Source organism: Rhinatrema bivittatum, chromosome 1 (assembly GCF_901001135.1).
Source record: "Rhinatrema bivittatum chromosome 1, aRhiBiv1.1, whole genome shotgun sequence".
NCBI classification, from domain to species: domain Eukaryota; kingdom Metazoa; phylum Chordata; class Amphibia; order Gymnophiona; family Rhinatrematidae; genus Rhinatrema; species Rhinatrema bivittatum.
In genome coordinates this window covers 503,740,508-503,767,676 of record NC_042615.1, presented here as the reverse complement: position 1 = coordinate 503,767,676, position 27,169 = coordinate 503,740,508, and the positions used below count along the sequence as shown (strand labels likewise).

Below are 27,169 nucleotides of genomic sequence, written 5' to 3'. Positions count from 1 at the left end.
CTTGTAAACTTGCAAACGGTACAGTCATTGCTTAGGCTTGTTCTTGTGATACTCTTCCGTTCACTCATATTTCTCCCCATGTTTAGCCTCAACATCTGGCTGACAAGCCACGCGCGTTGTGGCAGTATTTTGGGGGGAGAGGAATGAGGGGTAACAGACACCTACTCTGGGCTTCCGGCTAAATCAGAGCCAGCCTCTACTAGGGTGACATTGGGAAGAGCCTTCGCTTACAATTACCTGGGAATGTGTATCCATGTTTAACACCCCCCTCCTAGTTCTTGCAGTGTCAGGGGCCACAGACTGTAGCTCCCTTCAGAATTTAGGAAGGGTGCACCCTGTGTTTGACCACCAGGCAGTGGTGTTCTGTGATGGCTGAGACTCCGACCGTCCGGGGCTGTGAGTGCTGTCACCACCACATTCCCAGCCCTGGCTGAGGTACAGAAGCCAAGCTCAGAAATCGAACCCCAGTGCATGGCATTTCCGCTGAGCCACCAGACTGGCCTCCAGCGACCGAGCTGCCGCGTGGAGATGGTGGCACATTCGTGGACTTGTTTATGATTATGTCCATACATTGCTTGAACTTTCTTCTTGCATTTTGACCTATGCTTTCATCTACTGTATTCCCTAGCTTTGATCTTCCACATTTAGTCTAGCCCCCTAGTGCAGGGTCCTTCCCTTAAAGCAGTGCGTTTCAGCTTTAACAGTCTCCCTTGTGCCTGCTAGTATTTTCCGGTCAGTTTGTGTGAACTGGATGTGGCAACTGAAGGGCAGAGCCCATGGTTTACTGCAGCATATTTTTCAAGATTCTGCAGCAAGAGTTAGCAAATTCTGTGGCAGTTATGTTGAAAATTTGCATAATTTTGCATAAACATTACACTTCTCACTGTGTAGAAAAGTCTAATTTTTATTGAAAGACATTTCACATTATTTTTAAGCAAAATTTAAACGATATACAAATACATTTGCCAAGTACAAAATCAACTATCAAGTAAAGATGTGTTCAACTTTTAACTTTGAAATGTCACTTTTGATTTTAATTGACATACTGTGTAACTTTCCTTTTAATATTTTCTTGAGAAATTCTTTATCGTCTTGGAGTATATGAGTTTATGGATGCTGAAAATGTCCTTGGCATAAGTAGTTTGTCGTGCTGTTAATTACTCTGAAAAGTATGTGCCTTTATTGGGCACATGGTAACAGACACAAAAAATGATTGAATTAACAGAAGTTTGAAAAGTGAGCAGTAGTGCCAGTCCTCAAGGTTTCTTTGAATTAAAGTTGTTTCTGCCCGCTGTGGGACAGCAGCAGCTGCAGACAGCCAAAACACCTCCAGGTCTTTGTAGCTGGTGTATTATTGGCGCAAGAAACTCTGTATAAAGATGTCCCTTTTGAAGAATTTCATCTCTCTCTCCAGGAATTACTGATCTATCAAAATCATCTTTAGTTTAAGAAGATCTTTGAGGAATTGAACATTCTGACTGCTTTCACTATCCATTCAACCTCGGAGTGCCTCTCTTTCTTCTTTGCTCTATGTCTGCTCCACCCTCAAAACGACCCCTCTCCGTCTGTTCCCTGCAGGCTGCTTGTGAGGGGAAGAGCTGGAGCAAACAGCAGAGAAGCGAAGGCAAGCACTCCATAGCCTTCTTCAGATGATTGAATTAGGAGCTAGGGAGCTTCAGGTTTGTTGATTGTACGGCAGCTTGTAAATTAGGTGGCAGCGGGATCATTAATGTGGGGCCACTGCTCAAGGCTTATGAGAGGCCAGGAACGAGACAGGACCCAAAGTTGAAGTCTTGATGATAGTGTTACTCCCCACCTGTGTCACTTCGCGTGGCTTTGTGATCTATGTGCCATGTGCAAGAATTAAGAAAAGTGCTCTCTTTCTGTTATTAGCAGTACTGAATGAGTTCTCCTTTTCCCCTCTCACAGGTCACTTACCAGCTGAAGATCCTCACCACTGCAGTCTTCTCGGTGTTGATGCTGCGGAAGAGCCTCTCGCGCCTGCAATGGGTCTCACTGCTGCTACTTTTTATTGGTGTCGCCCTTGTGCAAGTGGAGCAGGCTGGCAGCAAGGAGACAACTGGGGACCAGAACTACACCGCAGGGCTGGTGGCTGTAGTCCTTTCGTGCCTCTCTTCTGGCTTCGCTGGGGTTTACTTTGAGAAGATTCTTAAGGGCAGCGCAGCCTCCGTCTGGCTGCGCAACGTGCAGCTGGGCATTTTTGGCACAGCCCTGGGCTTACTGGGGTTGTGGTACAATGATGGCACTGCAGTAGCTGAGCGGGGCTTCTTTTTTGGCTACACGCCAATGGTGTGGACGGTAATCCTGAACCAGGCTTTTGGAGGCCTCTTGGTAGCTGTAGTGGTGAAGTACGCTGACAATATCCTCAAAGGCTTTGCCACGTCCTTCTCCATCGTGGTCTCCACTGTGGCCTCGGTCTACTTGTTCGGTTTTCACGTGGACCTGCTCTTCACCCTTGGGGCGGCGCTGGTCATCGGAGCGGTCTACATGTACAGCCTGCCACGGGCACCTGCTGTGGCCAAGGTCACTGATGAAAAGGGAGCCTTCCTGCCAAAGTCAGTGCTGGTGAAGTGAGAGACTTCTCTACCAATACCTCTCATCATTTCCTGTTGGCGGTTACTTACAATCTCCCACCGCGTTAACACCTGCAAAACTCACAGACTTCCCCCTTATCCTCTGCCTCCTTTCTGCTGTGTGGGAAGAATCTGCCTGAGTGCAGGCACAAGTAACCAGGGATAATAAGTTGCAGGGAGATTCCTGCATTCAGTATGTCTGTCTGCTGCTGTGTTGGTCTGGATTATAGAGCAAAGGTGGTCCATGTCTATCTGTCAATCACTGCTGGAAATCTGTGCCCTCGCCTTCCTTCCCCCATTCTAAAATGCCTGCATTTCTTACCGTATTAACAACCCTGGCTATCTCTTTTTTTTAACACCCTGCCCTCTCCATAATGCCACCTGCTGGTATGGGTCAGAGGCCAGACCACAGTTTGCATTTTGTATTGCCAGGATAACGTTTCAGATAGGCCATCTTGCTTTTGTGCTGTGAAAGGGAAATTGAAACAGAGGTGTTTGTTTAGTGCTAAAGCCAGAAGGATGGGATAGAGGAGGCGGGCTTTTGGTTCCTTGGGTGTCTGTATCATATAAAGCTAAAAACAAAAAAAAAAGAAAACCAAAGCAAATCTTGACTGCCCCTCTCTAGAATGATGGACCAGTGGCAGGCAATGTCCGGCCGCTCAGGCCTTCTTTTTCACTAACCAACATTCCATAGCTATAATTATTGGGTCCTAGGTTTTCTTCTACATGTATTGCCTCATTTTGTTTCCCCTTGCCTTAGTATAGACTATTAAGTTTTATTTCAGCCTCTTGATACAAGGATAACAGCCTTTGTTCTTGAGCATTCAAGGATTTCGATGACATACTAGAAGGTGTAGATAATCTTTCCATAAATAAATGGTGTTATTTTTGTGGATGTAGAGCAGCAGGTCAAGGAGGAGTGGAGCCAGCAGGCTGTGAACCAGGAGACCAGGGTTCATGTCCCACTGTCGCTCCTTGTGACCTTGGGCAAGTCACTTTACCCTCCGGTACAAACTTAGATTGTAAGCCCTCTAAGAGTAGGGAAATACCTCCAGTACGTGGCCAAAAGCATAGAAGTATTACAGTGAAGTCTACTTGCTCCCCAGAGGTGAGAAGAGAAGGGGAGAGGGTGAAGAGATGACTAGCTAGGTCCTCCCTTGTGCTACCTGACCTCTCCCCTTTGCACACACTGCCAAAGCAGAGATTCCACTAGCCACACCTCGATGGGACTTTGGGCCGTGAAAGGGAAAAGCCCAGATCTCTGCCAGAAAATGATACAGGTTAAGATGCTATCTGGAATTAGATCCTCTTCCCCAAGCATTATACGTCTTTGGCTCGCAAGTTCAACATGGATGTTAATGTCGGATGGGGAATGGTCACCCACTCTGATCATGGGAGCTCACCCCAGAATTTTGTTACATAGACTAGAAATCCAAGGAGACTGCTGCAAAAAAAAAAAAAATTGGGATAAAATGAACACTACAGTCTCCTACCTCTTTTTAATGATTTTTATGTTTTTTTGACGGTTTGGCTTATGACATCACCACAAACATAAGCATAGCTCTTGTGGTAACAGCAGAAGCCCAAGTTCCTTTCTGTCACTGTAATATCAGAATCAGATACAAGCAGCATGTTTATCCAGCTTTACGTATATATAAATATAACACACAGGCACATGTATGCATGTAATATGCATATACAGGTAGGTTTGTATGTGTGTGTGTATGGACATATATATATGGACATATAGGGGAAGATACTGTTTCGAGGGTCTTCCTTTCATATGTTACGGATGAGGGAGAGGGGTGCTAAAGCCAAACACAAACCCTCCTCCAGCGCCATCTACTGAAAATACTAATAACAAAGTCGGTCTTCCTCATCTCTTAAGTATCTGACGTGTGAGACCCTACAAGTCTCAATCAGACCTTCCATTTGGGGTGCACTAAGGCTCTGTAGCGGGAGCAGGTGAATCTTCCATGACAACAAGCCAGTGCTCGCTGTTGGGGAGGAGGGAGAGAGAACTACAGTGAGCGGGCGGGGGGGGGGGTTAGTTCCATCTTTTCAGGCAGCTATTCCGAAGCAAACCCTGCTGTGTCAAGAAAATCCCCCCCCCCCCCCCACAAGGGACTTGTACCTGTCGGCAAACAATGTCTTCTGCCTTCCCCACTTCCCTGCATGCTACCCTGGAGCTCCAAGAGGTGAGAATTGGATGAATGTAAGGGAGAGATGCATGCCTTGCCAGGAGGTTCCCCAGCGTAGCTCAGAAAGCTGCTCTTCTGAAACTGCAATGCCAAGCACTTTAAATAGAAGATATAAGGACTGTGAAAAGAACAGAATGAGTGAGCATATGATATCTCCACTGCAGCAGCTCTGAGACTGTTGTCATGCATTAATATTTATATTAAATATTGATATTGAAATATTTGAGCAGTCTTAGACATTGTCTTTAAGTGCCGAGTGCTAACCAGTAGACTTTAATAATAAGGCCATGCATCTCTATCTCAGTTAGAACCCTCCCAGAACAGACATAAAAAATAGCCCTTAGGATATACAGCAGCATTTTTCAACTCTCTTAGACTTTGAGCTCCCTAAAACAGGTCTGGTTTTCAGGATATCCACAATGATTATTCATGAGATATTTGACATCCATTATATTATACTGCCACACCAGTGTGAACATGAAGGATATAAACCATTATGAACTAGTGATTCTCACATGGAATGACGGCATATAAAACACACAAATAAATATTGCTTCTTCCTTTAGAGCATAGATCATCAAAGCCTCTTATAAGGACTGAAACTCTTTCTGTTGGTTTAGGGACCCATCATCAGTTTCTCTCCTGTTATTGTTGGTCTCTCACAGGCTGGTTTCCTGTGTGAATGTTACTTCTCCTCATGAGCTTGACCATATCTCTGGTGTGAATTGTTGGCATTGGGTCCCTCCGCTGCATTTGTAGACTGAACTTATCTTAGCAATTCCCTCTGGGCTGGTTTAAATGTTCTGCAAGTGTGTCAGCCAAGCACAGCCTATTCTATTTTTATGGGAGAGATGCAGGAGCTTAACTGATGACTGCATTAATTTGTCCACTCGTGTGTCCAGGGAATGAACTAAAGTGGCATAGAGAGAATAGATTCCCAAGAGCTTGAGGGACCAGAGATGATGATAAAGATGGTTGCAAATGAGATCTCGAGTAGGTGTTTGGAAGTAGGAAATCCCACCGTATGGAAAAAGTGCCTAAAAGAGTAAGGATTAGCTTGCAAAGCATCTAGCTCTCTCTATGGGTTGGCTGTCTTCTTCAGCAGTCGGCCCAATTATTTGTTCTGAATCTATCAGAAAGCATGTAGACTGGTTCCTGTTTTCTTTTTCTCATTTGGGTGTAAGGGGGAAACAACTGTCAAAGCCACTGCTCACTGCCTGCCTTTTTGTGATTGCTCCTTTGTGTTATGTTTTTATAAGATGGTGAAAGGGGCATTTCTACATGTAAGGGCTGACCCTTACGCACGCTAGTGGGGCCTGGGTCAGTCTGTTTGTACCATTAGCAGATGTTCCTGAACCAGAGACAGCTTTTGAGAATAGATAAGAAAATAAGTTGCCATACTGGCTCAGACCAAGAGTCCATCAAGCCCAGCATCCTGTATCCAACAGTGATCAATCCAGGATGCAAGTACCTGGCAAGTATTCAAACATTAAATTGATCCTATGCTATTAATGCCAGTAATAGCATTGGCTATTCCCTAAGTCACCTTAATTAATAGCAATTTATCAACTTCTCCAGGAAGTTATCCAAAACTTTTATAAACCTAGCTATACTAACTGCCTTAACCACATCCTCTGGCAATGAATTCCAGAGCTTAATTGTGAATTGAGTGAGAGAGGATTTTCTCAGATTTGTTTTAAATGTGCTACTTGCTAACTTCATGGAATGTCCCCTAGTCCTTCTATTGTCTGAAAGAGTAAAAACCCAATTCACATTTATCCGTTCTAGTCCTCTCATGATTTAATAGTCCTCTGATATCCCCCCTCAGCCGTCTCTTCTCCAACTGAACAGCCCTAACCTCTTTAGCCTTTCCTCATAGGGGAGCCGTTCCATCCCCTTTATCTCCGTACCTTTTCCAGTGCAACTGTAGCTTTTTCGATATGCGGTGACCAGAATTGCACACAGTACTCAAGATGCAGGCTTACCATGGAGCAATACAGTGGCATTCCCTTCCTAATAATTCCTAACATTCTGTTTGCTTTTTTGACTGCTGCAGCACACTGAGCTGACAATTTCAATGTATTATACACTATGATGCCTTGATCGTTTTCCTGGGTGGTAACTCCTAATATGGAATCTTATATTGTGTAACTACATGGAGCATTGGTTATTTTTCCCTATATGCACCACCTTGCACTTGTCCACATTAAATGTCATCTGTCATTTGGACGCCCAGTCTTCCAGACTCGCAAGGTCGTCTTGCAATTTATCACAATCTGCTTGTGATTTAACTACTCTGAATAATTTGGTGTTATCTGCAAATTTACATAGTAACATAGTAATGACGGCAGAAAAGGACCAAATGGTCCATCCAATCTGCCCAGCAGGCCCCATTTGGCAAATATCTACTGTGTCATGCAGTCCACCCCCAGGTTTCTCCCAATGTAGTCTGTGCAGTTGCCCCCAATCCATATGATAAGGGTAGTGATGTTTACAATCAAAAACCAAACAAATGTCAAACCCATAAAAAATTACTGCTAGCAATATTTTTACTGAGCAGGGAGCCTTCCTGAAAATTCCATCAATGCTGACTTCCTTTGCTTTTAGGCTTAGCCATAGAAGCAGTCCTGTGCGTTTTCCCTTATTGTCTGCATATCAGTACCCCCAAAATGTCGGGGCCCGTGTTGGTTGCCATCTAAATCCAATTCCCCTTTGCACCCCACCCCCTGCTGTCAAAGTGGAGAGTGATGTTGCAGTTGCATCAAAAGTATCAAGGCTTCTTAGTTGAGGATAGTATTCCCCATGCTTCTGCTAAGGGTAGTAACTGTCGCACCGAGTGTGCGCTCCTCTTCGTTTCTGTCTTCTAGCCTTTTGGGACCCAGTGTTTATCCCATGCCCCTTTTAATTCTTTAACTGTTTTGCTCTTCTCCACCTCCTCTGGAAGGGCATTCTAGGGATCCACCACCCTCTCCATGAAGAAATATTTCCTGACTGCTCTGAGTCATCCCCCCTGAAGTTTAATTTCGTGACCCCTAGTTCTACTGTTTCGTTTCTAATGGAAAATTTGATCACCTCACATCATATCCCTTTCCAGATCATTTATAAATATATTGAAAAGCACCAGTCCAAGTATAGATACCTCAGGCACTCCACAGGCTACACTTTTCCACTAAGAAAACTGACATTTAATCCTACTCTCTGTTTCTGGTCTTTTTAACCAATTTGTAATCCATGAAAGGACATCGCCTCCTATCCCATAACTTTTGGTTTTCTTAGAAGCCTCTCATGAGGAACTTTGTCAAACAAATTCTGAAAATTCAAATACACTACATCTACCAGTTCACCTTTATCCACATGTTTATTAACCCCTTAAAAAAATGTATCAGATTTGTGAGGCAAGACTTCTTTGGGTAAATTCATGCTGGATGTGTCTTTCTATATTTTCTATGATTTGGTTCTTTAGAATAGTTTCCACTATTTTTCCTGACACTGAAGTCAGGCTCACTGGTCTGTAGTTTCCCAGATCACCCCTGGAGCCCTTTTTAAATATTGGGATTACATTGACCACCCTCCAATCTACAGGTACAATGGACGGTTAGAAATGTTTACTAATAGGTCTGAAATTTCATTTTTTAGTTCTTTCAGAACCCTGGGCTGTATACCATCATGTGATTTACTACTCTTTAGTTTGTCGATCTGGCCTACTACATCTTCCAGGTTCACCATGATTTGGTTCGGTTCATCCAAATCATCACCCTTGAAAACCATCTCCGGAACCAGTATCTCCTCAAAATTCTCATTAGTAAACACGGAAGCAAAGAATTAATTTAGTCTTTCCACAATGGTCTTATTCCCTTTAACCCCTCAATCTTTTAATGGTCCAACTGACTCCCTTGCAGTTTTCCTGCTTCCGATATATTTTAAAAAGCTTTTATTATGAGTTTTTGCCTCTACAGCTAACTTCATTTCAAATTTTTCTTAAACTGTCTTATCAATGTTTTACATTTAAATTGACAATGTTTATGCTTTTTCCTATTTTCTTCAGATGGATCCTTCTTCCAATTTTTGAAGGAAAATGTTTTGGCTAAAATAGACTCTTTCACCTCCCCTTTTAATCATGCAGGTAATTATTTTTGCCTTCCTTTCATCTTTCTTAATGCATGGAATACATCTGGACTGCGCTTCTAAGAAGGCATTTTTAAACAATGTCCAGGCCTGCTGTACACTTTTAACTTTTGCAGCTGCACGTTGCAGTTTTTTCTAACTATTTTTCTCATTTTATCAAAGTTTCCCTTTTGAAAGTTTAGTGCTAGAGCTGTAGATTTACATATTATTCCCCTTCCAGTCATTAGTCCAATTTGATCATATTTATGATCACTGCTGCCAAGCGGCCCCACCACCGAAACCTCTCTCACCAAATCCTGCGTTCCACTAAGAATTAGTTCTAAAACATCTCCCTCTCTCGTTGGTTCCTGAACCAATTGCTCCATGAAGCAGTCATTTATTCCATCTAGAAACTTTACCGCTGTAGCATAACTTGTCAAATTGGTTAGCTTCCCTAATTTCTCTTAGCATTGCATCATCTGTCTCATCATTTTGGCCAGGTGGATGATAGTATACTCCTATCACTATTCTCTTTGGGCATGCTCAGTGTGCCAGTCAAATTTTCTTTATCTGGAACACCACTTCTCCAGCGATTCAGGAGTAAGACAGTAATAGTGCTGGTAGAGGCCCACAGCTGGGTGTTCATTTAGGAGAAGATTGTGACAGTGCACCCAGGATATGTTTTTCGGGCATTCATTTCCTAATCAGCCAGAGTATTCAGTTATATCTGGTGCTAGAAGTAGAAACCTTGCACAGAAAAGCAGATGTGTTCTGTGTTTCAGGATAGTGATAGATATGCTCCCTTTTGGGCCAGGCTTCACATCTATCCTTTATAGATTTTGTTTCTGTCATATTAGAACCCAGAGCAAACAGTGACCCTGACTGGTGGTGAGTTCTTTAGATTGGTGGTTGAGGATGGACAATCTATCAAAGGGAAAGCCTCTTGGACACCTACAGTTTACTTATAAACAGATGCAAGTCAGTGAGGTGGGGGGGGGGGGGAGGGAAGAGGGCCATCCAAAAGTGATCAAGCCAGGGAGTTTGGTCATTGGAACATATGAAGGTGCATATGAATGTCTGGACAATTACAGCTATCTGCAACACCTGCATATTTTTTCAGAGGTCTAATTGTAGGCTAGGATGTCGCAATCAGATGCAACAACTTTCGTTTGTCATGTATATCAGTAAGTAGGAAGGCGCAAAGTAAATAAATGCTGAGGGAATTGTAGAGGATTCTTTGTGGATAGAGATGCAGTATAACAGCAGTGCGTATTCTGTGGAAGAGCAACCTTCAACTGGATTATCTCAGCAGACAGTCACTATATCCAGGAGAATGGAAGCTAAACCAGCAGTTTTTCCATGGGCTTTGTTCCTGGCGGAGTGCACCAACGATGTATCTCATAGTGACTAGCTGGAGCAGGAAATGGGAACAATTCTTTAGTCAAAGCCCAGATCCTCTGGCTGAGACCATAGTTACACTGGTACAGCATTGGGGCAGAAGTCAGTTTTATATCTTTCTACCTTGGGCAAGATTCAGAGAGTCTTAGGCAAGGTAAAAGATCAGAAACCACCGGTGATATTTATTGTCTCTTTTGGGCCTAGAGAACCATGGTTTCCATATTTAGGCAGTATGTCTACTGTTAGATCTATTACACCTTCCAATCCAGGGAGCTCTCTTCAAGCAGGGTCCTCTGCCATCCAGATTCTGGCATCCTCAAGCTGATGGCAAGAAGATTGAAAAAAGAAAGGTTATCCAAATCAACCAGGACTCCCTCAGTTGAGTGTATTCCATTTGGAAGAGATTCATGTTCTGGTGTAGAGATCATAAAGTGGAAGTGGCACAAGCATTGGTAGCAACAGTTTTAAGAATTTTCGAGAGGGCATAAAGGTTTTTAGGCTCAAAGTTTAGATTGCAGCTATCCCAGTCAAAAGCATTTCATTCTTGGGCAAGGCATTATCCGTTCATCCAGATGCCTTGAAATTTCTTAAGGCTGCATGGTTGTTATCCCTTAATTCCACCAGAACTTTTCCATCTTGGAACTTGCGTATAGTCTTAGGACCATTATTGGGACCTTGCATTTGTTGTAAGTACTTACTAGAAAGGCTGTTCTTGGTAACCATATGCACAGCATAGTGAGTTGAGAACTCTCTATATCCCCTCCATGCTTCTAGCTTTTCAGGACAAAACTGTCCATCAGACTGTTTTTAGTTTCATTCAGATAGTTAATTTCAGTTTTCATATCACTCAAAAAGTAAGTTTGCCTATTCTGTGTCTGGTGCCAAAAATTCAGAAAGAAAAGCATTTGCATCTCTACAAATCGAGAGCACGCAAGTTTTATTTGGACGGAGCAAAACCATGTTTAATGGATCTGTTATTTTGCATGATAAGGATGGATCGTCAGTGTCGATGATGTCTGTTTGCGGATGATAAAAATGTGTAGCGGAAACTTAGAAAGCTATAAAGAAGACTGCTAGAGATGGTCAGGACCCATTCAACCAAGTGATCTGTAGAAGAAGCAGGAGCACCAGTGGCCTGTATCTATAAACTAATGACTTTGAACTCTTTGCATATGTTCACCAAACACTCCAGGATTGGTAAGTGGTTGTCTGGCGCATGGTGGCACAATCCACTTTATTCCCCCCATTCAGGGACATACAGCTTGTACTTGCCCTTTGTCCACACTGGTGTTGGGAGCATGATAAAATGACATTTTTGGCTTTCCTGTCCGTTCCTGTTATATTCTCCCTAGCAGTCAAAGAAAATCCACGACTGTGCATACAGGGATGTGTTCGGGGCGATATTTCTCCTTGGTGTTTTTCATTTTAAAAGGAGTGTAGTACTGGTGATGCTTTCCAAGTCCAGTAGAGGGAGCTCTAACTCTTGCAAGAGTCTGCTGGTCTCAGCCCTAAAGGAGCAAGTAACATATTTCATGTTCAGATTGCTGTGGAAAACAACAGACTTAACAGGCGTTGACATTAACGGCAGTGATAGCCTACTGAGGGCCATAGACAGGTGGGATGACAGGCAGACATGGGAATGGCGGTCTGTGGGAAAAAATAATAAGTGAATCTGGAGGGGCCCTTGAGCTGCTCAGGGCTCTAAGCAATTGCTTAGTCCCATGCTTAACATGGGCTCTGATTAACAGAGAACAAAATGGGAATTTGGCTTCCCTAAGAGCCAGTCACAAAAAGGGGTGGAATTAGTGTAGGTTTGAATCATGCGAGTAGTAGCAATTGTCAAGGCTTCAACCCTGGCTGCTGCCTATTCACACTTCTTTCATATACATTCATAAGTCAATCAGCTTAAAAAAGAAAAAAAAAAATCAAAATTGGAGAGTGTATCTCATACTTACCTCATGCTAACCTTTCAGGCTGTTAAGAAGTTTCATTGGGAAATTAGAATCTCAGTAGGGGAGCAGGCAGGGCCAAATTTACAATTTGGTCTTCATAGGCAATGGGAGGCCTTCCCCCTGCCTCCCTCCAGAAATCATCATAGAGGGCACACCCGCTTCCTTCATAGGAATCAGTGTGGGACTCCTGGAGTCCCGGGTCATGTCTCTGCTCACCTCCGGGACTCCTTTTCTTCCTGGTCCAGTGGCACTGCAGCGATAATTTTGATTAAATGAGTGCTGAGCTCTTGCACCAGCACGAATGCGCTCACAGGGCCCTGCTGTGCTACTTTCCTAGCTACAGTATGTGCTTCCTGTTACCAGGGGAACCGTGCAGCGGGGCTTGTGAGCGCACGCACATACTGGCACCGTGCTGAGTTTAGTCAAAATTATCGGTGCCCTGCAAGCAGGAAGAAAACGAAAGGGGCAGCAGCATTCAGGTGATGGGGCCTGAGAATTTGGCACCAGAGGCAGTTGCCTCATTTGCCCATGCTTAAATCCAGGCCTGAGAGCAGGTTTGTAGGTGGATGTGATTGCCCAGGGAGGGGAGAGTAGGAGGGAGGAGGGGAGAAAAGCATATATATTTTTTTAAATGCACCTGGGATGTTGTCATGGGGGTTGCAGCCCAGTATGTTTGAAAACCAGACCTATGCGGGGCAGTTCTTGGGTTAGGAAACTTCATTGATCTACAACTGAAACAGACTGTAAATCGGTTCCTGGCCCTGACAGAAAGTTCAGTTTCTATCCCTCTTGAGAATCACTTTTGTTAGTTGGCTTTTAATTCTAGTGGGTGATGTCACTGTTCACATGTCTTTCTGATTAAAACTATAAAATGTAAAAAAAAAAAAAAAAAATCCAGGCTCCTCCCCTCATCATAAAACATTCTACATAACTGCTGCCAATGATCCTTTTTATTTTTTTATCTTGGGTTGGTTTTACTTTTCTGATTTCTGAAACTTGTACTGAGAAATGACCAGTGTTTGAATGTAAAATGGAAAATAAAGAAATTCTATTTATTTTAGCTTTTTATACATATTTTTTGAAAAAAAAAAACCTCTTTTATAGAAAATAAAATCTCGTCTCTTCGTCTAACTGACCATTTTCTTAATGCTTAGCTGCTATAAACTTGTCCTGTATCCTATGTCTGAATTTCCTGTAAGACAGGGATGGTCAAATCCTCACATTTATACTGCCCTGACCCAAAGTGAATGCTTTAGAAAATACATTTTGTTTAGTCAGTCACCAATAATATAAATTTTTGACAATGTTTAGAATGAATATTTTTTTAAAGATTCCCATAGATTTTTTGAAAAGTTTTTAAAAGTACCTCCTGTTTCAATCATCTGTTGACCACCATGGCTCTACAGATTGAGGGGCTGCTATGCTGCTCATTATCAGTTAACACTTATTAATGTCACCACACAGATGAGACTTAATTGATGCCCCAGCTATTTCCTCCTGCTCATTTGAACATCCAGTACAGGGTTGGCCTCCATTGAACTATAATGCCATGAGCCTTCATGTTCTCAAGTACCTGGGCGCGCTGGTGTGGGTTCCCTCTATTTTATATCTCCCCCTCAACAAACATCTGCCATGGGTCACGCACCAGGGTGCACTCCAGAATCCTGCAACTAAGTCCAACTGCTTGGTGTCGCCATTGAGTTGTGACTAGGGCTCCCTTCCAGGAGATATGAACATTGCTTCTGAACCTGCCCTAGCTGGTCTGGGGAATAGAGACCTGGCCTGGGAGTTGAACCATGCAGCACTTGTCACTAATCCAGCTCCAAGAAGATGGATTTTAAAAACAAAATGACAGACCAATTAGGCATAAGGGCTGAATGGTTGTAACAAAAGTTGTGCATTTGTTTATACTAAAGAAATGTGATGAGAAGAAATAAAATTAGAGTAGATGTGAAAAATTGGCTTGAGGAAAGGAGTCAGCTATTTAAACTATTCGGAAAGTGTCAGGCATGAGATATCAGATCACCCAGGCCAAAATTCAACAACATGACGAATATCCCATTTTTACAGGCCAGCCTGGTGGTGCAGAGGCTGTGCTGTACATTTCCATGAGAAGAACCAGGCTGAAGGACTTCTGGCTAAGATGTGAAGCTGAGAGGTCTCGGTGAAAGAGCTCCATTTGGGCCTACAGTGTTTCTTATGAGTACGATCTCTATCGGGCCTAATCTTACTAAATATTATTAAGGATATACTCCTCAACCGACCTGAACTTTGGATGAACATCGGGGATGTCTATTAAAGCCACCCATAAAGTTAGAGAAAGAAGCAAACTGCAAGGAAACAAGATGGCTGCTTCTGTAGATCAGTCCTTCCTGGAACTGAAAGATGACCTTATTCGTGAAATTTCCTGCAGCATTTTGGCGATGATTGAAAATAGCTTGAATAAATTACAGTCCTCTTTAGATGAAATTAAGGACGGCATGGGAAAAAGGCTGAACAAATCTCAACTTTAGATCATAGAATCTCAGCACAAAATATATCTTTGGAGCAGTCTTCGAGGCAGTTAACTGATTTAAAAAAAAAAAAAAGAAAATGCCGCTCTTCTTGACTGCATAGAGGATCAGGAAACTAGAGCTCATAGGAAGAATATTCGCATAATCAGTTTGCCAGAGAAGATAAAAGACCAAGACCTGCGGCACATTGTTCAGGTTTGGCTTCCCATCGCTGTGGAGCGAGTCCATCGTCTTGGCCCTCAAAAATCTGATACTGTGAGACTGAGAGTCGTGATCGCTTGTACACTTAATTATGCGGACAAAGTAAAATGCAGGCAAGCTTATAAGAAACAGAAGAACTCCCTGGAGTATGAAGGGAAAAGATTATTCTTCAATGACTTTTCAAATAAGATATCTGAAACCCGAAGACTTGTGACTCCAGTGTGCTCAGAATTATTCCAAAAAAGAGTCAGATTTGCATTGCAATTCCCAGCAGTTATAAAGGTCTTTGCAGAAGGAAAAATAATTATCTTAAAAACAAAGGACAAGCCCGATGCTATGTTGACTCTTTATGACATTTTCTTTTGACAAATCTTTAAATAAACACTCAACTATTTTGGTCAACACATTCTCGTGAAACCTTAACATGGAAAAAATGAGAAAAATTTCAAGAAATGAACCACAGATCTCCCAAATATCAATTTTGAATGGTCCGTGAAAAAAGTTTTTTGGGGGGTTTTTTTTAACTTTTAAGTTTTGCTTATCTTTGGAAGCGAATAATACACTTAAAATGGCGAACACTTGGATAGATGTGGGCAATGGCATCGTAGGGAACTATGTGAGGCACTTTTGTGAAGTTTTGGAAAGTGAGTGATGCCAATTTTAAAATCTTGAGACCCACATAAGGTCTGCCTTGAACTATTTATTTTATTTAACTTATTTATTTATTTATTTTTATAACTTATTTTGACAAATACCGTTTTCAATCAAAGAAGTCTGACACCCTGAGTTTTTATACAGTGTAAGAGATTTTATATCTTTCCAACTAGAGAAATTTTCTTTATGCTGAGATTTGTCTTTTCTCTAGTTTATAAATTGTGCAGTGATTGGGCTTTGAGAAGGAAGTTTCACTTCAAGGATGTCTCTGTGTTAAAAGGGGTGCAGGTTCGTTCTGCTACCCTGGGTTGGTAGACCCGGCCTCGAGTTGATGCCTGCCTTCTGCTCCCAGAGTTGGCCAGAGCCGGGGAGGCATTGCTCACAGATCCTGGCGAGGAGAGAATTGGTCATTGCACAACAGCGCCACCTAATGGCTAAATTTAAGGCCCCTGGCCAAGGACTGTCAGTGCTTTAAATGTATTCATTGCACCTCATTTTGGGTATTGAAAAGTGGATTATAAATTGAATGAAATGACAAAAAATTGGACTTTGGGAGGTGGGAGTGAATATAAAATCGGGGGGAAAATCCCCAGTTACTTGTGAGGGAAGATTCTTTATGCTGTAGCCCACGAGACGTTATTTCTGATTGATTTGTTAGGCCAGAGATAAAGGAGGAAACTATCAGGCCAAAAAAAAAAAAGAATCCTTTTTTTGTATTCAGATTTTCATTTCATTTTTTAGAAGATATCTAGTTGTAAAAATTCTGAAAGCTTCTCTTGCAATTACTAATGTCAGAAGGTGGTGCTGTGCTCATCAGCATGAGAAGGACCCCATCCTTTCTTTTTCCATGTGTCATCCCTGACAAAACCAGGTTCTTTAAAAAATTCAGGCATCTTGTTAACTGCTTTTTGGGATTGTCTTTAGGTTCATTGCACTTATGGATGGAAAGCATGACTATAATAGGAGTAGCCTAAGAGCAAACCTAGGGAATGACATTTGTGAAAATAAGGGGGCATGGCCATAGGAATAGGTTCACCTCTAATGCCACACTCTCACATAATACTGTCTGACCAGCTCCAAATCAAAGAGAAGGATGGAGCTATAATCTTTCCTTTTTTTTTTTTTAATGTAAAGCTTATTAAATAAAATATGCAGATATGAATACATTCCAACCAAACAGTGGTAAAGGGATGTACAGCTTACAAATACAAGTTGAACCGTTTTCCCAATCTTTCCCCTCACAACTATGAGGCAGAACTCACTAATCCTACTAATACAAACTAAAAAGCTATGTCTCATACCCTAATCATCTTTTCTAATGCGCAGAAAGTGCAAGTGGTGTTATGTGTCAGTGTGATGCCCACACATTGGTTCTTTTTAAGTGATTCATCTTCTGTTATTCTGAATATTAAAAAAAAAAACCCAAAACAGTTTATACAAGCAGATGAGGTTTTTAAGTGGCGAACAGCACAGAAGTGCCCCCCTCCCTCAAGTTCCTTAAGTTTTGTCACAGTGAGACTGGCTGAAGCAGGAAGAGCTTTAACAACCCTTGTACAAATGCTTTTTATATCTCCTCAAATATAAAAAGAAAAGTGTTGCTTACCTGTAACAGGTGTTCTCACAGGACAGCAGGATGTTAGTCCTCACATATGGGTGACATCACAGGATGGAGCCCTGTGTGGAAAACTTTTATGTCAAAGTTTCTACAAAGCTTTGACTGACTCTGGCACACTGAGCATGCTCAGCCTGCAATTATCCCTGTGAGCCACAGGTGAGCCACAGGTGTCTGAGCCACAGGTGTCCCTCAGACACCTGTGGCTCACCTGTAGTTTTGCTTGCGCTGAAAGCGCAAGCAAAACTAAAATAAAAGTAAAAACGTATACGGACCCAACTCCGCGGGGTGGTGGGTGGGTTTCGTGAGGACTAACATCCTGCTGTCCTGTGAGAATACCTGTTACAGGTAAGCAACATTTGCTTTCTCACAGGACAAGCAGGATGGCAGTCCTCACATATGGGTGAGTACTGAGCTGAGGATGCCCGAGAGCGCACCAAAGACGCCGTGAAAGGCGCAATGACGGGGGTGGAATTTGGAACGGAGGGCATCCTGAAACCCTTAATGGGTTGGTGGAAGGATGTTGGGTAGTAAAACCAAAAAGAATAAGAGTAGACTGACTGGTCAAACGTGGAGCATGCCGGCTAGTCGTATCTAAGCAATAATGGCTGCAAAGTTATGGAGAGAACTCCAGGTTGCAGCCTGATAAATATGTACAAGCAGCAGCGGCCGAGGGGAAGCTATTAAGGCTGGGACGGCCGCAACAGAGTGTGGTTACACACAGTGTTGTAGTGAAATGCTTGCTTGTTGGTAGAAAAGAGATACAGACCGTCAATTAGGAGGAATAGGTCTGTTTGCCCACTGGAACTCGCAGCTTGACTCTTGCCACAGAAGGAAAGAGTTAGGTGGAATTCCTATGGAGTGTAGTGCGATCTAGATAGAATGCAAGTGCACTATTACTGTGCAAGAAGTGGAAAAAACCCTCTTGCTTTGGTGAGAGAGAGGTGTTGGGGAAAAATGGACAGAATATATTCTGAGTAAGATGAGATGCAACATCTACCTTAAGAAAGATATGAAGTTGAATATGTAAAACCACTCGGTCACGCAGGAATGCAAGGTCGGATGAGTATGTAACAAGGTGTGTAATTCACTGACCCTGTTGGCAGAAATGACGTTTATGAGGGAAAGAATTTCCCATGTCAAACTGTGAAATGAAGGGAATGGAAAGGCTCGAACGGAGAACGTATGAGACTTATAAGGATAAGATAAAGGTTCCATTCCGTGACTAGTGAAAATAGAGGCGGCTTGATCAGTGGATGATCCATGGTAAGCTGACTCAGAAGGGGTTTACCGTAAAACGGATATCCCCACTCCCAACCGATACACCAATTGGAACAGAGGTGTACGTATGTGGAGGAAGTCTGGGGAGCAGAATCCGAGGGAGCAAGAGAAAAGAGTGGTGTAGAAAAAGAAAATACCCTTTTGTATGCGTCATGTGGTAAATCATGCCATTTTGAATGGTAGGATTTAGATGTGGAAGGTTTTGTGACGCTACCAATACCTGAGAACATCAGTGAGTCTACGATTTGAGACTGACTGGTGAGAAGGCGAATTGGTTACTGGTGTGATAGATTGAGAAGTATGGGAAGCATACTGGTCTCGGCCAGGACGTGGGTCTGAGGAACAGTAAACCCCGTCCCGGTTCAACATTAGAAGAGTGCTGGCTATGAGAGGCAGCAGAAGAGACACATTTAAGAGGCCCTTGATGGAAGGAAGGCATCTATGGGAACACATTGGAAACATGTGTAGGGAGTAGAATCTGTGCACCGTATGGTTCGATTCGGACACAGAGGGCAAGTTCGGTTGACCTCAGCATTAGAAGATCTTTCCCGTTACACATGTAGTCCGAGACCATTCGAGAGGATGGAAACCTACATGGAGAAGGTCTGCTAGTGCATTCAGTAAATCTCTTAGATAAGTGGCCCGAGGATACATGGAGTGAGCAAGGGCCAAGGATAGAGCTGCACAGCTTCCTTGCAGAGCAGCAAAGAGGTTGTGCGTTGGAAAGCACATTGTCCCTATGCTGTCTGTCTGTATGCACAAAGATTTGTTGCAGAGGCAGTATTGAAAGGCATAAGGGTATAACTCATGGCTACAAGCTCCAGGAAGTTCATGTGAAACTGTGCCTGGAGTAGATGCATATTGGAGTGAGAAGCTTTTAGGTTAAACTTTACAACCCTGAGTAAATGTGAGCATGAGCAGAATCAGACTAGGTTTTGGTTCTAGATCTGCAATATGGATGAGGGACGAAAGCGGTTGAACAGCTTAGACCCACTGATAATGGAATTTCACTGAATCTAACTCAAAGCAGTTTTCTATGAGGAAAGTGCATAGTGAAAAAAACCCATGGCCCGACAATGAAGAATTGAGGGGCTGAGATTACGGAAAATGCACGCAGGGACATGTAAGAATTTATTAGAATGTCTGCGTGTATGCTGGACAGGAAGGTTTTTATGACGGTGGTGTCCAGAAGTGTTGTATAAGGGATTTATGGCAGTGATAGTAATCCCAGGTAGTAAATGTATAGTGAGTCATGAAGAAGTTAGAGCTCCTTGCGTGTACTGACTGTGGTTATGCAGCTGTGCATGCAAGGAAGGCGTGAATGATGTTGCACTCCATAGAGAAACAGCAGTCACCGATAGGGATTCAATGAATACACCAGTTGCCGAAGCTGGTGCAATCAGCAGAGCTTGGGATTGTAATATTGTTGACTCACCATGAAGCACATAGAAAGATTAGAGGTAATGTACTTACTGCGATATGGAAGCATGGTAACGAGAGATACCATTTTACCTGTGCCTTCTGAAGAAAGTTGGTATTTCTGAGGTCCAAGATGAGCGGAGAGTAACTACTTTCTGTTGAAAGAAAGAATAATGTAATTAAAATCCCCCAACCCCCCTTCCCCCCACCTCTGCGCTTTGTAGCATCTGGGGGAGTGTACTGGGAACTTTGGTACAAGGTGGGGTGGCTACTCTGATATCCGGCCAGTTGGGAGACCAGGAGGTGTCCAACTGGAGGGGCTGATGTAATCTGGATACCATGTAAGCTTCCACGGGAGCGTGAGCGGTAAAGTCTTACCCGCATTTCTGTGTACTGTACAAAGAGACATCGAGACCCGTCGTCAGGCTTCGAGGCGGACTTGCAATTGAGGCAGAATTTGCTGGATCTCGTGTTTAGCAGATCAGCGAATGCACCTGGAACTTTGGTTCCTAAGCAGAAACCAGAAGCCAGAGCATTAATCAGTATAGAGCCTCATTGCTGAAAAAGGGAGGAAGCCCTGATGCAATCCCAAAGAAATGATAGAGAGATTCTCCTGGTATTGTGGCTGACATAGCTGGCATAGCGATATGTGACACTAATACTGTTCTTGGAAGGTACATGACCTAGAACTTTTCGAAACATGTGGCTCGAATTAGAGAACACATCTCAATGGGAATGCCGCAGAAGCGGGTACTTACCATCCAACGTGGATTGCAGAAGGACAAGCCGGTGCAGATTGCTGGCTCCGTGGACTTCAGGAATCATCAAGGGAGTAGACGCCCGTCTCAACTCTGATGCCTGGAATGGTGGCGCAGGTATAGAGGAGACAGGCTGAGCGTGGCTGGCGCTACCACGGTAGTATTTTGTGGAGGGCTACAATCCCCCACCGATGTTGGTGGGGCACGCCTCGGGAACAGGGGAGCCAATTAACAGCTCATGAACCCGGCCCTTGTCGCAGCGGCTCGATGTCTCGTGTCGCCAGTGCAGAATTCTTCAGAACTCGTTCCGGTGTTTCTGGAGCACCAAGGACTGCCAATACTGTGCGGAACAGTGTCTATGGCAGTGGTGATGTTGCTCGGCCTGAGCATTGTCCAGCATCGAGAAGGATAGCACCAATATACTGGATGGCGTCGGTGGCAGACGGTCACCGTGTCGGTGACGATGCATACCACGGTGCTCGGCCCAGTCTTTCCCCAGCGCCGAGATGGATGCCTTCGCTGTCTTGGATGGCAACTGATGATGGACTGTCAGCATGCCTGCATTGCTCCTGGCACTATGTAGTGTCGTAGGCTACTACGGGGCTTTAATAAGAACCCAAAGCAATGGAGCACTGTGTTTAGGCGAGGGCATTACGTGGCGGTGCTATGTCGGTATTGACGGTGTCGATGGCGGCCAAAGTGGCCTCGAGAGTGTCGTCAAAAATATATATGAAAAAACGTCGATGACTCAGCCAGAGCAATGATGACAGTGACAGAAGTACTGAGGGCATTGGCGTAGGTATCTATGGGAAAGATGTGGTATCGAATAATCAAAAAAACATCATTGGCATCGGAAAAATGATACCGGCATCGACGGAGTCGATGACCACATCGATAGGAACGTTGAAGACACCTATGGAAACGACTGCATCAAGGGCATTGATGTATGGAGGCGGGCGCCGACGGCATCGGTGGCATGACCACGGGCGTCGACTGTATCGATTGGATCGACTCGGGCACCAATGGCATGATGGAATCGACCTGGGCATCGATGCCCATTGATGGAATCGACCTGGGCATCGATGCCCATCGATGGAATCGACCTGGGCATCGGTGGCATCGACCTGGGCAATGATGGCACCGATGAAACCAAAGGAAAAATCAGTGCCATGGATGAAAAACATGGATGGCATTGATAGAAACAATGCAGGGACTGATGGCATCAGTGTACCGCGGGGAGAGGGGTACCAATGGCATCTAAGAATCCAGGATGGTCTGAAGGGGGTACCAACGGGAGCATCGACTGCGCGAGGGTACTGAGGAAATCGAAGGACCTGAATCGACAGGGGCCCTGGCGGCAGCGGAAACCGTGGAAGTCCCTGTCCCACTAGCGCTAATAACGAGCCAGAGTGTCACAGAGGGACACGCGCAGGCTATGTGTAGCTAACTGAAAACATAGGGAGAGGGAAGGCCGCAGTCGGTTGGCAGGCCAGGGAGGTGACAGGAACCGACCGAAAAAAAAGGGCAAAGTACTCGCCGAGCGTCGAATAAATGTACGCGAAGGGAGACCCGTGCAGGGAAAAGTGTTTGTGAAGTAAAAGTTTTAAGTGTTTCCATGTGGAAAAAGTGTTAGAATTTCTAAAAAGAGCTCCTAACCTCTATGCTTACTGCAGAGCGGAAAAAAGAAGACTGAGGGAGACACCTGTGGCTCACAGGGATAAATGCAGGCTGAGCATGCTCAGTGCACTCAGTGTGCCAGTGTCAGTCAAAGCTTCGTAGAAACTTTGACAGAAAGGTTTTCCGTACAGGGCTCCATCCTGTGATGTCACCCATATGTGAGGACTACCATCCTGCTTGTCCTGTGAGAACAAACATTACAAAAAAGGGGAGGGGCTTAATACCGAGTCTGTCAGAAAAGAGCAGATGTGGCTGGAAGAGTGCTGGAGTCCTGCAGCAATCGTATGGCAGAGCAGGTACAGTCACTACTTTTCTCCCCGCACCTTTCAGGGCCCCAAGTCTCCTGCATCGGCAAGTGCCACCCCTGACATTCTGCCCAGTGACATAAGGGGCCTCAGCTGATCCAACTTCTCTTTGTTTCTCTCTCTCTCACCTTCTGTCTGTTATAGGAGCACCTCCAAAGAGAAAGGCTCGTAGGGGCAGGCCAGGTTTGGAGAACAGCAGGGCGCTGCCAGGGTGCCTCTGTCAGTGAGGCAAGGGCCGCTGCCCATCAACATGTGCCAGAAGAGGCCCATCATCATTTCTGACTGTAAAAGGAGACGGAATCCGCGGAGACTGCCCATACGTAATAAGGGGACCAAGCATTGGACTTGTCTGTTACAAGCATGTGCTTTGCAACCTACTGTACAGGATGAGCAGGTTCTGGACAAACGCAGCTGGCTCTGGATACATTTGCAATTCTTTTTTAACATCTTGAGGTCCTGGGACTCTCCATGGATGGTTTACATTGCTTAGAAATAAACATGAGCAAACAAGTTACAAGATGGGACTATTGGCTATTGGACGAACCTGATGCGCTTCGGACCAGCTTTCAAAATTTAAACTCCCTTCAGTTTGGTCATGTGAGAAAAGCTCAGTTACAAATACACACCAGGTTAGTCTAGCAAAAAAACCCAAAACAAAACCAAAAGATCCTGCCTGTATCCAGTCTTGGTGCCAATGCCTTCCTCCCAGCATGCCAGAACTACCTCTAAAACTTGCTTCAGTACTGATTTTGAATATTGGCTGCATAACCATTTATTCTGTAAATGTATGTGCTTCATGTTCCTTTCTTTTCTAGCAACCAAAAAAACAAAGTATAAGAACTTTATCTACAAAGTGCTAGTATCCACAACAATTTTGAAACTGATTCTTACAAGAATATATTTTTGTATTTTAAAACCGCATCAGCAAGCCAGACGACGGCAGTGAGCCCACTTGCCGTCCGGACTTCTTGTCATGTGCGGCGTGATGTTGTATAAATGTTTTTTAAATATGTTTTTAAATAGAGGCAACTTGTTAAATATCCTCTAGATCCCGTTTTTGAGTTGAAAAAAGCATCAAAAAGCCCGCACTGTCCCAAATGACACCCGACAACGGCCGGTGTTTCGCGATCAAAATCGCTTCATCAGGAGCAAATTTCACAAAATCCTTTGTTGCGGCAGATGCTGTAAAGTCAAGAGGACACACGCAAAAATATCAACTCTGATAAATACAAAATAGATACTTAACTTAATGTTGAATGTAGCACCACAAACCTTTCTGTTGGACCCAATAGTCTCACAGAATTTTACAGCTGTACGGGACAGGAGAACCTTGGACGCCTTGGCCCTTTAAAAAGCCCGCGCTTTTGCTCACGTAATGACATCATCACGAAGCTGTCATCATAGGATGATCGTAATAGAGCTTCTCACAGGACAAGCAGGATGGTTGTCCTCACAAATGGGTGACATCGAGGATGGAGCCCACCACGGAAAACTTCTGTCAAAGTTTAAACAGAACTTTGACTGGCCCCTACTGGGCATGCCCAGCAAGGCACTGACCCTGCAGCCAGCAGGGGTCTCCCTTCAGTCTTCTTTTTTCCGCGCAGCAATCGCCACGCGGTGAAAGGAGCTCTCTAACCACGTTCCTGACAGGAATTTGGAAATTAATTTCCTAAGAAAATTTGCCCCTCAGGGGTCTCCCTTATGACAAATCTTTAGTCATCTTACGGAACCCGGTAAGTTTTTTGCCTTTTTCCATCGACTACCGTCGATTTTGGCCCTTGAGGCCTGTTGGCACTTACCGATCCCCAGCCTAAATTTTGGCTTCAGGCCATGGCAACGGGGTTCCGCCGTTGTCCGGATTGTACCCGGACTATGTCCATCACAGACCCCCACAGGGTTTGTGTAATGTGTTTGGGTAGTGAGCATGATGTCCTGACTTGCACCAAATGTGCCTTAATGACACCCAAGGGTCGCAAAGCCAGGATGGAGAAGATGGGGCTCCTCTTCCATGCACCCACCCCAACGCCATCGATAGCATCGACGTCATCGGAACCGGCACCGTCGAAGTCGTACCATCATCGTCAACCCTTCGGTGACCGTCCGCCATCGATCGCTTCTCGGCCGTCGACTCCCGTCCCTTCCCCGGATGGGCGAGGGGATCGGAAGGAAAAGCACCGCCATCGACGGCACAAGTCTCGGCCTGTCGAGGATCCACAGCCATCGACCTCTGCTCAAGCCGAGCCACCGACAAAGAAGCCGCGAACAGACCGGACACCCTCCACGTCTCGTTCGCCGGCATCGAGGAAACCCTCACCCTCCCGGGGTGCGGGGGCCGTGATCCCACCGGTTACGGTGGTCCCTCCGGCCCTGCCTCAGCCTCCCTCTCCCGTCGAGCCGGGTATGGTTACCCCTGGTCTCCGGGCAGAACTGGACCGGCTGGTCCAGGAGGCCATCGAGAAAGCGATGAAGAAATTGCAACCTCCATCGGCACCGTCTCCGGCACCGGTTCCAGTGCCGCCCCCGACACCGACACCGGCACCGGCTTCGCCACCGAGGAGGGAACCGACCACCGAGCCGTTGATACAAGCGCTAGCACCGCTACTGAGCCGCATGGAGGCGCTCATGACGGCCCTTCCATCGGTGATTCCAGTACCATCGACAACACCACCGTCTCCGACTGGATTTTCATCGGCAGGAGAAACACCGTTCCGGATTCCCCCTTCCGGGGTGGTTCCATCGGTGCCTTCTGGTATATCTCCACCGATATATCCTTCGGTTCCATCCATTCCACGCCAGGCACCGATTCCATCGGCAGCACCGAAGCCATCGATGCCATTTCTGGTTCCACCTACGGCACCGATTCCACCTCTGTTTCCATCGATGCCTTCAGAGCCTCAGCCAGGTCCATCAGGGCTACAAGCCCCACTTGATCCCTACGATACCTGGGGTGATGATGATGATACATCTTCTGACACAGATTTACCTTCGCCACCATCTCCTACAGAGAGTAGAAAAAGATCTCCTCCTGAGGATCTATCTTTCATTAATTTTGTGAAAGAGATGTCAGAAGTTGTACCTTTTCAACTACAATCTGAAGCTGATGACAGACACCAGATGATGGAACTCCTTCAATTTCTGGATGCTCCAAAAATCATCGCTTCCATCCCTATACACCAGGTGTTTTTGGATCTGCTCAAGAAAAACTGGGAATCTCCTTCATCAGTGTCCCCAGTTAACAAAAAAGCTGACTCCACCTACCTTGTCCAGTCAGCACCAGGTTTCCAAAAACCTCAACTGGATCATCGCTCTGTTGTGGTTGAGTCCGCGCAGAAGAAGGCCAAGCGTCTTAAGCCACACTCTTCTACCCCACCTACCAGGGACAATAAGTTCCTAGATAGTGTTGGACGGAAAGTCTATCATGGAGCTATGTTGATTTCACGCATAGCTTCATATCAACTTTACATGACTCAGTACAACAGAGCCATCCTTAAGCAGATGCAAGACTATGCTGACACGTTGCCAGACCAATACCAACCGCAGCTTCAAGCCCTTCTTCACAAGGGATTTGAGGCAGGGAAGCACGAGATTAGGACTGCCTACGACATATTCGATGCTTCCACAAAAGTTTCAGCCACAGCCATCTCAGCCAGACGTTGGGCTTGGTTAAAATCATCCAACCTTCGCCCAGAGGTTCAGGATCGTCTTGCTGATTTACCCTGCTTAGGCGATAATTTGTTTGGAGAGCAAATTCAGCAGATTGTGGCGGAATTAAAAGACCACCATGAGACGTTGAAGCAACTCTCATCTGTCCCACCTGAGCTGACCTCCAAGCAACCGCAAAAGAAAGACTCTAAGAAGTCATTCTTTCGACCACGCCGTTATTACCCTCCATCGGCCAGGCCTCGTCCAGCTCGACCCTCTACTAGGCCTCAGCCGCGTCAGCCTAGGAAGCAAAGGCCTACTGTAGCCCCTCCTCCTGGGCCTGCGGCTGGCCTTTGACTCCCCTGTAGGGAACACATGCCAAACCCCTCTTCCGGACATCCCTGTAGGAGGTCGACTGTACCATTTTCTACAACCTTGGTTGCAGATCACCTCGGATCAGTGGGTGCTAACAATTATCGCACAGGGTTACCACCTCAACTTCATAACTCTTCCGGCAGATTCCCGCCTCTTCAAGCGTGGAGTCTATCCACCCATTTGGCTCAACTGCAACAGGAAGTATCCCTTCTTCTGCAATCAAATGCTATAGAACCCGTTCCTCCCTCTCAACGAGGCAAGGGATTCTATTCCAGATACTTCCTAATACCAAAGAAATCAGGGGGACTACGTCCCATTTTGGACCTTCGAGCCCTCAACAAATACCTTCAAAAAGAGAAGTTCAAAATGGTAACCCTAGGCGCGCTGCTCCCTCTGCTACAAAGAGGGGATTGGCTGTGCTCTCTCGACCTCAAGGACGCTTATACCCACATTGCGATCACACAATCCCATCGCAAATATCTG

At 44.9% G+C, this 27,169-nt stretch overlaps 1 protein-coding gene across 1 annotated transcript in view; it reads left to right on the top strand.

Annotated features, from left to right (window-relative positions):
* The window catches only part of SLC35A2 (solute carrier family 35 member A2), a 163,128-nt gene that overhangs the window by 129,433 nt on the left and 6,526 nt on the right, over positions 1 to 27,169 (top strand). The window contains exons 4-5 of the mRNA XM_029610348.1: positions 1,930 to 2,576; positions 22,814 to 23,298. Of these exons, the coding sequence (XP_029466208.1) occupies positions 1,930 to 2,576; positions 22,814 to 22,841 (675 nt within the window). The 3' untranslated portion in view covers positions 22,842 to 23,298. The remainder of the gene's footprint in view (positions 1 to 1,929; positions 2,577 to 22,813; positions 23,299 to 27,169) is intronic.